The 15,605-nt window shown below is 36.9% G+C and overlaps 1 protein-coding gene across 2 annotated transcripts in view; it reads left to right on the top strand.

The window, feature by feature from the left end:
* Positions 1 to 15,605, top strand: part of NPSR1 (neuropeptide S receptor 1) — a 219,162-nt gene that overhangs the window by 15,779 nt on the left and 187,778 nt on the right. For both annotated transcript variants that reach the window (XM_008061523.1, XM_008061524.1), the window contains exon 2: positions 10,487 to 10,619. In XM_008061523.1, coding sequence (XP_008059714.1) covers positions 10,487 to 10,619 — 133 coding nt within the window. The remainder of the gene's footprint in view (positions 1 to 10,486; positions 10,620 to 15,605) is intronic.

Here is a 15,605-nt window from a genome sequence, read left to right as displayed (position 1 = left end):
TTCCTCTTTCCAGTTCTGATCCAAAAGGTCATTACCATGCAATTTCAGTTCAAAACATTCTGTATCAGAAGTAGAACATAGGGAAAGTTGATGCCCACCTGCTGGAAAACTATTGGTATTTCCATAAGGTATAGGGTAGGTAAGACATTCTGAGGGCAACGCCAACAGACTCTTCTCTCTCCCATGAAGTAATGGTCTCCCTGGGGAGTCAGTGGAGAGAAGGCAGCCCTAAGGGATTCCACTACCCACAATCCAGTGGCTAAGGTTCAGGGAAACTCCAGCAAGCAGATTTCTGCAGGAAGTTTACTGAATGCTGTAGACCTCACCGAGGAAGACTGCAGTCTGTGCTTTCTCTCAGCTAAAGGTATGGAGATAGCAGGCTAAGCAAAAATTGGGCAGGACCATGGGCGGTACTTATGAAGACAGTCTTAGTAAGGAAAACAGCCCCGTATTCATTTCCTTCCTGACACTGCCAAATCTTCCTTCTTTGGCTGCTCCCAGATTTTGCTCTCACCCACCCTGTCATGGAGACATAGATTTCTGATCTGGAAAAGGAACTTTACATGCAATTTTAACTTTTTTTTCTTCTTCTTCATGTGAGTCTGAAAGAGTTCAACAGAGATCAACATGGTATAGGGCAAGTGTGAAATTAAACTACTTCTCACCACCACCCAAGCTAAGAAAATTGCTGGGCATGATACAGGGGTCTGTAATCCATGAAGAAAAGATAACATTAAAGCATCAAAGTGCTTCTCTTTAAGAAAAATATTTTCTGAAATAAACAAGAGAAAACCTTGCCAAATCTTTCATTGTAGTCTCAGCAGGGCTTGAAAGGACATTGCATTAAGAAAAGGAACATGTCTGAGTTCAGGGAATGTAGTTTTAACATGAAAATGTGGTTACTGCAAGGAATTCAGAGTGAACAGATAAATTGATAGGTTAGACGTAAGAATACTCAAGAAGTTCTCATAAAATTTACAGTAAACAAAGAAAGCTAAATATGATAAAGAAGAAAGAGATAGATGAGAGAGAGAGAGAAGAAATGCAGGAAAATTACATAAAACCCATACAATAAAAATGCCATAAGAGAGAAGAGGTCATAGAAGAATAAAAAATGAAAACAATAATAGAAGACAATTACCTGACTTTAAAAATTGGGTCTTTTAATATAAAAAGGTCATACAGAATTACAACATGAAAAGATCTAATTCAAACTAGTTAGAATCTACATTTTGAGAATATTGAAATTTTAAAAAAAACTATCAAGAATCTAGATAGAAAAATAGGTTACTGCCAAAAGAAACAGAAAATTGTCTCCTCCTCTATAATACAATATTAGAGACTATAATACATTCTTTCACAGTCACATTTATTTATAATGCATTCTACAGAGATATGAGAGGAAAATATTGTGACCCAGAATATCAAATGCTGTGAAGACACAACAGGAATTTTACTTCTATCATGTGAAGATTTAAAACATGTCCTATACTTCCTAAAAAAATTAATATTGAGATTAATATTCCAGTCAGAAATTAATCAAAACAAAAACTTAAGCATAGAAAGCATAATATAAAAGGGTAAAGATGCCAGCTATAGAATTACTAGCGAAATAATATGTTAATAATATGTTAATAATATGTTAATATAAACGTCAAAAATGATTCCTAGGAAACATTATATTAAAATTGATTAATAATCTCGATTTTAAAATCACAGATTATTTAACAGAATTCAGGATGGGAAATGAAAAAATTTTTGAAGGATTTTAATTTTTATTTATCAATGTGAAGTCAAAATTTAAATAATTTTTAATCATTGGAAAATTAAGCCTTAAGAATTTCAGATTCTTTGAAAGCACATATCACAAAAGAATAAATGTTTCAAGTTATTAAAGAAAAAAATCGCAGTGAAAACAAAAATGATAAAGTATTTTAAAAATTAAAAAAACAGCCGGGCTCGGTGGCTCAGCCTGTAATCCCGTGCTTTGGGAGGCTGAAGTGAGTTGATTGCCTGAGCCCGTGGGTTTGAGACCTGCCTGGGCAACTTGGCGGGACCTCATCTCTACAATAAATCAAAAAATTAACAGAGCATGGTAGCGCGCACCTGTAGTTTCAGCTACTTGGAAGGCTGAGGCGGAAGGATCGCCAGAGCCCAGCAGATCGAGACTGCTATGGTCGGGAGCATGCCACTGCACTCCAGTCTGGGCGACAGACTGAGGCTCCAACTCAAAAATAAAATAAAAAAATTAAAAATTAAATAAATCAATAAACAAACAAAATTACATATCCCATGTAAAATCCTACTTATATTATGCAGTAAGTAGAATTGCAATGAATTAAGTGTCATTATTAAAAGTAGATCCAGTTTAAGTCAAAAGAAAAAGTGTATTTTATTTACAGCAGAAATATTTGATAGCAAATTTTTTTAAATGGTTAGAAACACAAAGCATACCTAGTATTAAAACAGGGGAAGTGAGGACTAGTTAGAGGTCAAAAATTCACCTGCACGTAGATTACTTATGTGCCTAATTCTGACATGTATCCCACATCTTTCTAATAAAATGAAGTACAAAAAAGAAACATATGGCTCAACAAAGATATATCAATAAAATAGAAATATAATTAAATCAAGTATTACAAAATCAATATCAGGAAAATACTCTAGGCAAAAATGAATGATTTTTAAAAATGCACAGTAAATCTTTACTTAACCTCTTCAACAGGTTCTTGAAAAGTGTGACTTTAAGTAAAATTATATATAACAAACCAATTTTTTTCTCATCAGTGATATAATATTAATAGAAATGATGACATTCAGGACCTGTTATAGGTTGTTTCACTTAAAGTCACAATTTCCAAGAAACTATTGACAAAGGTAATGGAGGACTTACTATAAATTATGCTATTGAAGACGAAATCCACATAAAATTATGTCAAATAAAAATATTACATTAAAATAGATAAACAAAAATGATCAAGAATAAAAGGCAAAGTTTAAAATTAGCATATAGAAGCCGGGCTCGGTGGCTCAGCCTGTAATCCCGTGCCTTTGGGAGACTGAGGTGAGTGGATTGCCTGAGCCCGCGGGTTCGAGACCCGCCTGGGCAGCGAGACCTCATCTCTACAATAAAAAAAAAAAAAAAAAAAAAAATCAGCTGGGCGTAGTAGCGCATGCCTGTAATTCCGGCTACTTGGAAGGCTGAGGCGGAAGGATCGCCGGAGCCCAGTAGGTTGAGGTTGCGGTGGCCGGGAGTGGCCACTGCACTCCAGTCTGGGTGACGGAGTGAGACTCCAACTCAAAAATAAATAAATAAATAAATAAATTAGCATATAGATCATTTGAATAATAATATTCAAACATTTCATTTATAAGTGTATTCTGAACTAATGCTACTACTAGTTAGTAATACACTAATCCCAATACTAAATACAAAATGTTAATACTGATCACAAATGAGACAAAAGAAATATCAATAAATGATCGTATACAGATAACATATCATAATTGCAGAAATTTTTATCATGTAAAGAATTACATAAAAACATTTACAAAGCTCACATAATATGACCATAATAAAGCACCAGATACAACCTCACTGAGTTTACCTACATAACCAGAATAACTTCTTTCACATTATAACCCAATCATTGTTCTGAAACTTTTAACCAGTGCAATGAAATGGAAAATATAAATAAGATATAGAGATATTTAAGAATAGGCAGAGAAATTATCATTTGCCATTGATAAGATAATTTCCACTATAAATTTTATAAAGGCTTAATCAAGTACTTTTCGGATTAGTTAAAAAATTTATAACTTGTCTGGTGTCAAAGTAATTATATGAAAGTAAGTGATTTTTATATAAACCAACATTACCCAATTAGAACGATGTATTGGTATAAATAAAAATGCCATTTACCATAGAAAATTGTAAACATAAAATACCTAAGATTTTTTTAATGGTGAGGAAAACTGAAAAACTACTCAAAGCATCTTGGCATTATTTAGTCAAGTTGAAGATTTACTTCTTCCATGTCCCAGAATTTCCAAATCTAGAATACATACTGGAGAAAATGATACAGTACCTGGTAGCATTAATGACTCCAAACTGTCTATCTATCAAGTACATATACATCAGTCAAGTACATCATGATATAAATAAATTGGAGTATAATCATGCAGTGGAATACTATATAGGAATAAAAATGGAAAGCCTACAGCTCTATGCAAACACATGAATGAATCTTACAGTCATAAACCAAAGAAGCAAGATACAAAGAGAATGCACAATATAAAACTACTCATATAAAGTTAAAAAACAGACAATACTCTTTACGGATGCATACATAAGTAGTAACAATAAAAATTATATAAAAGCCCAGGCATGGTGGTGGTTCATGCCTTGTAATCTCAGCACTTTGGGAAGTGGAAGAAGTGCTTGAGGTCAGGACTTCAACATCCACCTTGGCAACAAGGGAGACTCCATTGGTTATATATATATATATATATATATATATATATATAACAGGCATGGTAGCACACACCTGTAGCCCCAGTTACTCAGGAGGCTGAGGTGGGAGGATTGCTTGAGCCCAGGAGATCAATATTTACAGTGAGCTATGATATGCCACTGCACTCCAGCCTGGAAGACAGAGTAAGACCCCAACTCTAAAAACAAACTAACAAGCGAATAAATAAAATTCAGGTTAAAGATTATCTCTAGAAGGGCTGGGATAGTGTTATGTCAAGGGGCACATGGGAAGCTTTTTGGTGTTGGCAATGTTTTATGATTTTGGTAGCAATTATATGAGCTTTTACTATATGATTACTAAGCAATATGTACATTTATACTTTGTGTACTTTCTATGTTGTATGTTTTGTAATAAAAATACCACAAGACAAAATTTAGTTGCAAACTGATAAAATACTTGCCACTTATATTACTAAGAGATTATATCCTTTGTATTAAATGAGTCTTATAAATCAGTCTAAAGGAATGGGAAAATGAGGTGAGTTTCCAAATATGTAATTTACAGAATAAGAAATGGTCAGTAAGTAGGTGACAAAATGTTAGCAGTAATTTATAATAATAAAATACTATAAATATTTGTCACTAAATAGAAAAGATTGACAAAATAATCATACCCTGTCATTATGCATATATTCTGAAATATTCATTTTCATTTACTGGCAGTATAGGCAAAAAATGGTGCAAGCATTTCTTGATAGAAATTAATATGTATACAAGATCTTTAAAATTACTTATTTCTTTGAATTCAATCTTTCACATCCAGGAATTTTTACTCAAGAATCAGGTACAAATTAAAGTTTGTCATACTGTTATTTATGATTGAAAAAAATAACTAAAATGTAAGGTCCAAGAATAGGAGGTGAGTTGAGTAAATCACATTATACTCAAGTTCTGAAAAGTAGACAGTAATCAGATGAAGTCATATGAGGTCTGACAATTAAGTTCACAAACTCATTGTATAAAAAGTGCTACATACCTCATTGCTGAATATCACTACAGTCACCTTCAAAGTACTCCCCTTGGGAAGCTATGCACAGACACCAGTGCCTACTCCACCCATCAAAGCAATTCTGGAACTCTGGTTCTGAGAGAATGACCATTAGAGCTGTCATCGTATTACCCTTGATGTTCCGAATGTCATCAAAATGTCTTTCTTTCAATATTTTCTTTATCTTCAGGTAAAGAAAAAAGTCATTGGGGGCCAGATCAGGTGAGTGGGAAGGGTGTTCCAATACAGTTATTTGTTTACTGACTAAAAACTCCCTCAAAGACAGTGCTGGGTGAGCTGGTACATTGTTGTGATGCAAGAGCTCCTTCAGGACCGTTTTTACACAAAACTTTCTCACGCCAAGATTTTCAGTTAACGTTTTCCTGTTTCTCTGTTGATGTTTATTTGGTCTGTTATGCTTCTCACAGTCAGCCAACAATTTTGACACACAATTCGATGAATTTTTGTAATACTTTCATAAGCTCTGCTCATTACTGGCCATCTTGACCTCTCTTCAGAGCACTTTCTCTCCCCTGAGAAAGATGTTCAATCCATTTGTACGCTGCTGTTTTCTTCATGGAATTAGAAACTTGGACTAACATGTTCCTTATTTCACTTCTACTCTTGCCAAGTTTAACAAGAAATTTAATGTTTGTTCATTGCTTTATTTCAAGCTTTGGCAGTCTGCAATGGCACACAAAAACATGCAACAACAATAATAAATGTCATTCAGCAAGACACCGCCATATTATAACACGAACACAGCTGTGAAGCACTGATATGCCAAGAATATGAAACCTTACCGAGTTGTTTGTACAGTGCTGCCAACGTAAACTTATGGTGGCAAATTTGTGAACTTAATTGTCAAAGTGGCAAGTTTGTGAATTTAATTGTTAGATCTTATATGTCCATAGTGTTTGAAAGTCTGAATGTCAGAGTCAAGAAAACTGGGCTTATGTCAGATCTCATTTGACCCTGAGTTAACTTTTTTGAGCTGCTTCAAATGCCTCATATGTAAACCTGAAGGTAACAGACCCACTTCTTCAGCTGCTGGCAGATTAAATAAAGTAATATATGTCAAATGCTAGGAAGCTCTTGATTCCATAGATTGTGTAAGAAAAAAAAAAAACAGGTCCCAAAACAAAATCTTGAAAAATACCTCCATTTGAGAGATTTATTTTGAAATTATACACCCCAAAATTGTAAATGGGATTCTTAGTTTCTTAATATTTTGTTTTCTAGCACATATCCTGATATAATTTATTATTATGAGAAAGTCTCTTTGCAAGATGCCCTTACTAGTTCCCCCAAGCACAACAAGCTCTGAAATCTCCCCTGAATGACACCCCTATTTCCTGGCCCACTGTCTCCTCAATGAATGCTGTTCCTTCACCCAGCTTCTTTGGGTTTTTGTTTTACGTAGACCGTCTATGTAGCCCTAAACTCTTGATTTCATCTTCAGTTTCTCAGCATTATCTTTTGGGCCCCTTGCAGCTTTTCATTCTATAGGCTCAAGTTCTGCCCTGCCAGCTTCTCCAGCCCAAGTTCCCAGAATCTAAGAGAGAGTCAGGTTGCACTTTTCCTTTCATCAAGGTGGGAATTTTCAACATTCTTCTCTGTTCCCTATTCCCAGAAGATGCTCCTAGCCCACAGACTCCCATAGTAGAATGATGCACACAGCTGTACTTTTCTGCTACTGTGGGCACAGGGTTGAGGATGGAGCCTTGCCCCCACCGACATATTTTTAGCCCTGGTCACCTGCTGTTCCCTTTGGCCTCTGGTCGCCTTTCACCCTACAGTGAACATACTGCAACTTTATGCAACCACAAGGAAGATGGAGGTGTTCAGACCCTTGTGAATACAGCTTTTCCTCCCATATGAGGAAAAAAAGACTGTTGTGATGATTTGGGTACTCATGGATGTATCACCCAGGGTTCTCTAAAGAAACAGAACTGATAGAAATATGTGTGGGTGGGAAGAGAGAATTAAGGAATTTGCTTTAGCACTGTGGGGGCTAGCAAGTCTGAAATTCACACAGCAAGTAGCAGGTTGGACACAAAGGCATAACTTCAATGTCACAGTCTTGAGGAAGAATTTAATCTTCTCTTGAAAGTATCAACTTGTGCTCTTAAGTCCTTCAACTCATTGTATAAGGCCCACACATGTTACGGATGCGGATTTTTCTGGTCACCCTGGGGCTTCGAGAGTGTCAGCTCAATGGGTCCGCCAGCCAAGCCCCAGAGATATACCGCTCGTGTGGCTGGTAAGCTTAGTCCCAGAAGTGTTGGCTCTAATGGGCTGGCAAGCCAAGCCCTGAGCATGTTGCTGATTCAGTGGGCTGGCAAGATTAGCCCGCAGAGTGTTGGCTCTGACGGGCTGGCAAGCCAAGCCCTGAGAGTGTTGCTGATTCAGTGGGCTGGCAAGCCTAGCCCACCGGAGTGTCAGCTTCAGAGTCCTGCCTTCTGCCAGCAGCTCTCCTGGTTCAGCCAGCTTCGTTGCTGGTAAGCCAACATCTGGAGTGCACGGCTCTTCCGCTCCAACCATCTTCTGCAGCTCTTCAGATTGGGGTTCTTGTCTCCTGCCCAGGAAGAATGAGGGACACGGACAGCCGGAAAGTGAGAAAGCAGGACCTACTGAGAGAACAGTAAAGCCCCCACAGTGGGAGGGAACCTGAAAGGATTGCCAGTGTGGGGTTGAAACCTGGTGCTTATATAGCCCCAAGACTGAGCCTGTTGACTAGCACTAGCTGTAAGCTGATTGGTCGGCATTAGCTGTGGTGATTGATCAATACTAAGGACCAGTCGCAGGAGGTAGGAGCCTAATAGTGAGCTGATTGGTCAATACTTGGCAGCAAGCTGATTGGTTGCTTTTTTATCCCGCAGTGATTACTTAAGCACTAGTTTGAGAGGTTGGCAGTAAGCTTGTTTACCAACAGAGCCTGAGAAGCCTGATGGAAGTTTGCTACATTGTTATTGGAGGATCCACCGTGTGGCCTGCCTAACTTTTCTCTAGCTGTCTTCTGTCTCATTACAGGGGATATTGCTTCACTTAAAGTCAAGTGATTGTAGATGTTAGTCACATCTACAAAATAACTTCACAGCAACAGATTAGTGTTTGACCAAACAACTGGACACATTGTTAACCCCACATTAACCATCATGTGGGATTTCTATAAGTTTCTCTTCTTATTGTCTCCTTCAAACAGAAGAAACGCTGCAGGCTCCAATCTCAGACTTGTGCATTCTTACTAGGATTCTTCCCAGACCTTTTGGGCTGATGTTTCTGTTGGGCCATTTGGCTTTTGATTTCAAGCTTATCCTTGTATTCACCTGGCCTTGACACTTCTCTCATGAATGAGCCCTGCCTCACTCTTACTTTGTGTGTGTGTGTGTGTGTGTGTGTGTGTGTGTGTGTGTGTGTGTGTGTGTGTACCTATCCCAGTGCCTGTGCCACTGTTTATTCTAGTCTATGAATATTAGACTGCTAAAAATCTCTATTTGAGTGATTATGAAGAGTTTTTTATGGAAAACTTTTTAATGAATAGCATTCTTGTCTTTTTTTTTCTTTTTAACTAATTATACGTTTGTCTTCATCTGTTTTGTGTTGCTGTAACAATACCACAAATTGTGTAATTGATAAAGAAAAAAATTATTTTGCACAGTTTTGGAGACTGAGAAGTCCAATACCAAGGTGCTAGTATCCTGAGGGAGAGTCTTTGACTACATCACCCCATGGCAGATGATAAGAAAGAAAGGAAAAAAAAGGAAAGGAGCCTGAACTTTTGTCAGGAACCCACCACTGTAATAATTAATCCCCCAAATAAGGACATTAATCCATGCATTAGGATAGAGCCCTCATGATCTAAGCACCTCGTAAAGGTTCTATCTCAGCACTGTAGCATTGGAGATCACATTTCCAACACATGAACTTTTGGGAAATACATTCAAACCATAGCAACATTATTCAGCAGAACTTTAATATTACCATCTTATAAAATGCTGGCAAATGAAAAAGAGAAAAGATAACCCATAATCACACTACCCTAAAATAACACTCTTAATGTTTTAGTGTGCTGCAGTCTTTTTCCTATGTGCATAATTTTGCAGAGTTGTAATCATATCCAATATACAATTTTAACATGTCTTCCCACTTACGATTACATTATAAGCATTCTTAATGTTGCTACACAGACTGCATGGCCATAATTGTTAATAGCTATGTACACAATAGTTCACTGAATTAAAGTGCTTTATTCACTTAACTATTCTGTTATCTTTAAGCAATTTTAACTTCTTCTGATAAATATGAACATCTTTGTATGATGGCAGTGTTCTTTTCCACACCTTGAATTTTCACATGCTATAAAAATTACTTGGCCAAAGAATACAAACTTTATTAGTTTGGGTCTCTTGAAATACATTTCCAGTAGACTTTTTGTGTGTGTGTGAGCAAGTTTTTTTTTGTTTGTTTGTTTTTTGCTTTGTTTTGTTTTCTCTTTTAGTTTTTATTTTGAAATTGTGGGGTACAATTCAGGGTTAGGTATACAAATGTTCCTTGTGTAGGTACCCTTATTGATGAGGTGTGCCCCCCCCACAGATATTGATTACTGTCAATCCCAGCTCCCCACCCCTCACCCCCTGCCCGCAGTTTCCTGCTACTTTCATTCCTTTCCTACAGTAATACAGGAGTTGTTCAAGGTCCACTTATGAGTGAGAACATATGGTATCAGCTCTTTGTTTCTGTGAGAGCTCTCCAATAGATTTTTTTTAAAGGTGCATCAATTCACTCCACTGCTGGTATAAACAAGAACCACTTTGTCATTGTTCTCTTGAGAGTAAAGCTTTGAAAGGTGGGAATATAGGACCTGGAGACAGGCATCTCAACTCAAAGACTGGGTCATGTATTCTGTAAAGTATCCTTGTTCTCCTAGGTACACCAGTTTTGTGTTGTTCCGTTTCTTACAGACTGAGCAGCTGATAACTCTGTGGGTCCTCTTTGTTTTCACCATTGCTGGAAACTCTGTTGTGTTGTTCTCCACATGGAGAAGGAAGAGGAAGTCGAGAATGACCTTCTTTGTGACTCAGCTAGCCATCACAGGTGAGTCACTGTGTAGGTGAAAGAGGAGGAAGTTGTGTTCAAAAGCCCTATGGCTTCCTGATTTTGATTATTTTACAAATAGAAATGTAGCACACTAGCAAATTTGGGAATAATTTCTGTTGGAATGTAAAACCCATGTTTAAATATTTCTTCTAGCATATTTAATGCATTTGTATGTCTATAAAATTCTATTATAAAAATAGCTCACAGCCAGGCTCAGTGGCTCAGCCTGTAATTCCAAAGCTTTGAGAGGCTGAGGTGAGTGGATTGCCTGAGCCCGCGGGTTCGAGACCCGCCTGAACAACTTGGCGAGACCTCATCTCTACAATAAGTCAAAAATTAGCCAGGCATGGTAGCGTGCACCTATAGTTCCAGCTACTTGGAAGGCTGAGGTGGAAGGATTGCCGAAGCCCAGCAGGTCAGGCTGCAGTGGCCGGGAGCAGCCACTGCACTCCAGTCTGGGTGACAGAGTGAGACTCCAACTAAAAAAAAAAAAACAACTCACCACACCAATGAAAGTACCATTTTCACTGCCACCAAAGGGTTCTATTGGGTTTCACTTATTTTTGTTTTAAATACACAGCAGCCTCCATAGTTCATGAAGGTGATATTACTCTATCATCCTGCATTATGAGCTTAAGGAATACATCCCAGAAAATGTGTCAGTCCTATCAGTATCCAGTAATACACATGAAGTCTCAAGCACTTTGCAGTTTAAAGCCTGTGGACATTGCTTTTGAAATGCAAATGACGTGTAATACTACTGCTGGGGGTGGTATCAAGAAAAAAGATGATCTCTAGGTTCAGGATGTTTAAATGTGGGTTTTGGAAATGGTTGTTTCAGTAGAATTGTGAGTACAGCACACCTAGAGGAAGAATGGTGAAATATTCTCAAGGAATAAAATGATCTGTGGAAAAAAAAAAAAAAAGATCCTCACAGGGATGGGTAAAGGCCAAATTGGTAGAGTTCCTGTTCAAAAGGAAAAGAAAAACACAACCATGGAGAGAATCCTATTCTACAGGTCAGAGAAAAAAATGAACAAATGAGATTCACAGAGTCCAGCATAAGCCAGGGTTGGAGTCCTGAGCTCTGGGAGCAAGATGACTATTATATTTATTTGATTACAGTGTTGTAACTCATGTTCTGTGGAACCTTGTATTCTTCTTAAATGTAAAAATTTAGAGATGACAAGTATATTGGTTTGAAATTTGAAGTTTTGCCATAAATAATAAGTGAATAATTGAAAATTCACTATCTGTTATCAAAGAGAAAAGTTGTGTGTTCTATTCTAATTCAGAGTCTGTTGTATTAACCTGGGCTTAATGTTTCATGAATGCTCTAGATAGTCTGTTTTCATTTGTTAATTTTTTTCTGGAAAAACTCAAGGAGTTAGGTAGAAACATTTCAAGTGAAGAGTTCCTGAAGAGAAACACATTAGCAAAGCTCTAAGACTGAATGAAGCTCAAGGATCTGATATTAAACTTTTCATATAAGACATTAACATTTTCTCCATTCACATTTCTCTATGATCACAGATCCTTTGGTAAGGGCAAATGCATGCCTGAGTTAAGTATGTGTGTAAAAGTTACTCAGGCATCAACTGAGGGACCCTGTTCGCTGAGATTTATATAAATTTTATTTGATTCCCCTATCCTAGGTCAATGTCCTCCTCAGGATTTTTTTCAAGTTTTATGGACCTTATATTTTTACTTATGTAATTTGGTTCTTGCTTCCTATCTCTACTGAACTCTTGCTGTCTCTCACCAGCATCTTATCTTCCTTAGCTCTCTTTTTTTAAATGCTGCTTTTAACAAGCCACTCCACTGCTTTCCCCTTTATTTTCTTTAAAATCCATAGAAACATGGTTTTCTACAGTTAAAAGACTTTACTGAATATTTCATACAACATAAAGTTATTATATCATAGCAAAGCAAATGCCTTAAAAGGGAATATTTTATATTCTCAGAACTTTTAGCTTCCACCATAAGTTTCTTAGTTGTACCTTGCTTCAACCTTGTGTCTTATTTTCACTATTCTACTTTACCTCTTCTCTAAATGTCTGTTATCTTATGCCAAGAAGATTGATATTTTTCTCTATTTTTTGCCAGATGGCTTGGTTTGGTTTGGTTTTTACTCCTAGCAAACCATGACCTAAGAGATTTTACTTGTTTCAGAAAACAGACATCATCAGGCCTTTTTTCTTAACAAAGGAAATTACTCCCTAAAAAAGAACCTGAGCCAAGCTCGGTAACTCAACCTGTAATCCCGCGCCTTTGGGAGGTTGAGGTGAGTGGATTGCCTGAGCCCACGGGTTCGAGATCCGCCTGGGCAGCAAGACCTCATCTCTACAATAAATCAAAAATTAGCCGGGCGTGGTAGCGCATGCCTGTAATTCCCGCCACTCGGAAGGCTGAGGCGGAAGGATCATCAGAGCCCAGCAGGTCGAGGCTGTGGTGGCCAGGAGCGGCCACTGCACTCCAGTCTGGGTGACAGAGTGAGACTCCAACTCAAAAAACAAAAAAACAAAAAACAAAATAAAAAAGAACTTGAGAATAAGTTATAATGATAAACAGAAAAAAACAAACATTCATGTCTGTGTTTATATTTACATATGTCATGGTTAAAAATAAACTAGCCTGAATTGTATATGACTGTAAGATACACAGCAATAGTTCAAAAATAAAAATATATTACATGATCTGCTTTCAGAAATTTTGAATTGGTTTACTTAAGACCAGTACTCTTGCCTACAATAATTAGAAAACCTGGACCAAATTTAAGTATTCATCAGAAGTATCACATAGCTACCAAGATAGTTAAAACTTGAGGGACCAAGGTTTCATATAGCAAAGAATTCTAAGAAATAAAGACATTATTTGATAGCACTTCATCTTAAGGAATTAGCTGACTTAAGGGAAGAAACTGGAAGTCTGAAAACATGAATAGAGCTTTTGGCAGTTTCATCAAACTAATTGGGCAAAAATTAATCTTCCAAACGTAGCATCTTTGGTGAATATTCCAGAGTTTCTATTAGGACTGCTGAAAAGATACAACCTGCAAGTAAGAGTAAATTGAAAATAAACTGACTTTCATAAAAACTGAAATACAGCCCAAACTCTGGATGGAATTAGAATCAGAGGATTTACTTGTTCTTGTACTTAAACTGTCTGCCAGGGGAAAAAATAAATCTTCTTTGGAGGAAGATAACATTATCAGTAGCATCAAATTAACTATAATTTTTCATGCATAATGTTTAGCACTTGATTTAAAAATAATTAGGAATGTAAAAATAAAAGAATTAAAAACAAGGAGAAAAATAGATTTAAAAGGATCACACGAGATCCAACTATTAGAGGTATTAGACACAGAATTTAAAACTTACTACTATGTTAGAAACTGAAAAATAAGATAAAAGATTGCATATCCTAGAAAGAAATGAAACAGAAAATCTAGGAACTGAAAATTATAAAATAACTCAAGCTAAAAATACAATAGTTGAATTTAGCAACAAATTAGACATAGTTGAAGAAGAAATTGCTGAATTGGAAGAAAGGTCAGAAGAAATAATCAGATTGAAGCATGGAAAAATAAAAGTGAAAATTACAGAAAGAAAATAAAAAGCATACATAAACAGTACAAAGAACTCCCAAGAGGAAATAAGACAGAGTGGACAGTAACAATATTTAAAAATATAATGACCAACAATTTTTCCAAATTCTTGAAAGACATCAAACCACAAATTCATAAAGCACCATAAAGGGCAGCAAAATTAACAAACAAACAGACAAATATAAAGAGAATTGAGACACATGAAAATTATGAGATTAAGTAAAATCCCCATAATCATGAATTTGAAATGGAGGTATCTATGTTTTGTGTTGTATTTTATGTTTTAAAGGAGTCCTTATCTTTTAAAGACACATACCAAAATGATTACAGGTAAAATAATAAAATATCTTGGATTTACTTCAAAATAATCTGACAGTGAGGGTCGGTAGACATATACCTGTGACAAAAATCAATATTGACAATTGTTGGAGCTTAGTGATGAGTATATTCGGTTCATTCTTTCTACTTTTACAAATGTTTGAATCTTCTCATAATAAAATGTAAAAAAAAATATATTGAGCCCATGACCCAAATGATGAGCATGCTATTCAATGAGTAGTTAGCCCAAAGCTCACCATCATGCAACAGGCCTGCATGTACTTCTTGAATGTAAAATAATTTTTTTGAGTAGGGATCTTGCTCTGTTGTCTAGGCTGGAGTGCAGTGGCATAATCATGGCTCACAGTAGCCTCAACCTCCTGAGCCAATCCTTCTGCCTCAGCCTCCTGAGTAGCTCAGAGTACATGCACTGCCACTGCACTTAGCTAGTTTTTTTTTTTTTTTTGTAGAGATGAGGTCTCACTGTGTTTTCCAGGCTCTTTTCAAACTCCTGGTCTCAAGCAATCGACTCACCTTGGCCTCTCAAAATGCTTGGATTACAGGTGTAAACCACCTTTCTCGGCCTAAAATAAAATTTTTACAAAACATAGGATAACAATGAAACAAAATAAAGATATTTGGGGAGTTAAGGACTTTATAGTTCTTGGATTATCTGTAATTAGTAAAAGTATTAATTTCTATTAAATCTTAATGTCACAGAGGTGTGTTAAAATCTCCTTCAAAATTATGAAAATTTATATTACTAGAAATCAAAAGAGATATAAAATGGAATATTTAAAATATGCAAGCCAGGCTCGGTGGCTCAACCTGTAATCCCGCACCTTTGGGAGGCTGGGGTGAGAGGATTGCCTGAGCCAGTGGGTTCGAGACCGGCCTGGGCAGCGCGACCTCATCTCTACAATAAATCAAAAAATCAGCCGGACGTGGTAGCGCATGCCTGTAATTCCGGCTACTTGGAAGGCTGAGGCGGAAGGATCGCCGGAGCCCAGAAGGTTGAGGCTGCGGTGGCCGGGAGTGGCCACTGCACTCCAGTCTGG

This window comes from Carlito syrichta, unplaced genomic scaffold (assembly GCF_000164805.1).
Source record: "Carlito syrichta isolate Samal-C Ts95f unplaced genomic scaffold, Tarsius_syrichta-2.0.1 Scaffold305309, whole genome shotgun sequence".
Lineage (NCBI taxonomy): Eukaryota > Metazoa > Chordata > Mammalia > Primates > Tarsiidae > Carlito > Carlito syrichta.
Note: the sequence above shows the minus strand (reverse complement) of the source record. Positions and strands in the feature narration are given on the sequence as shown.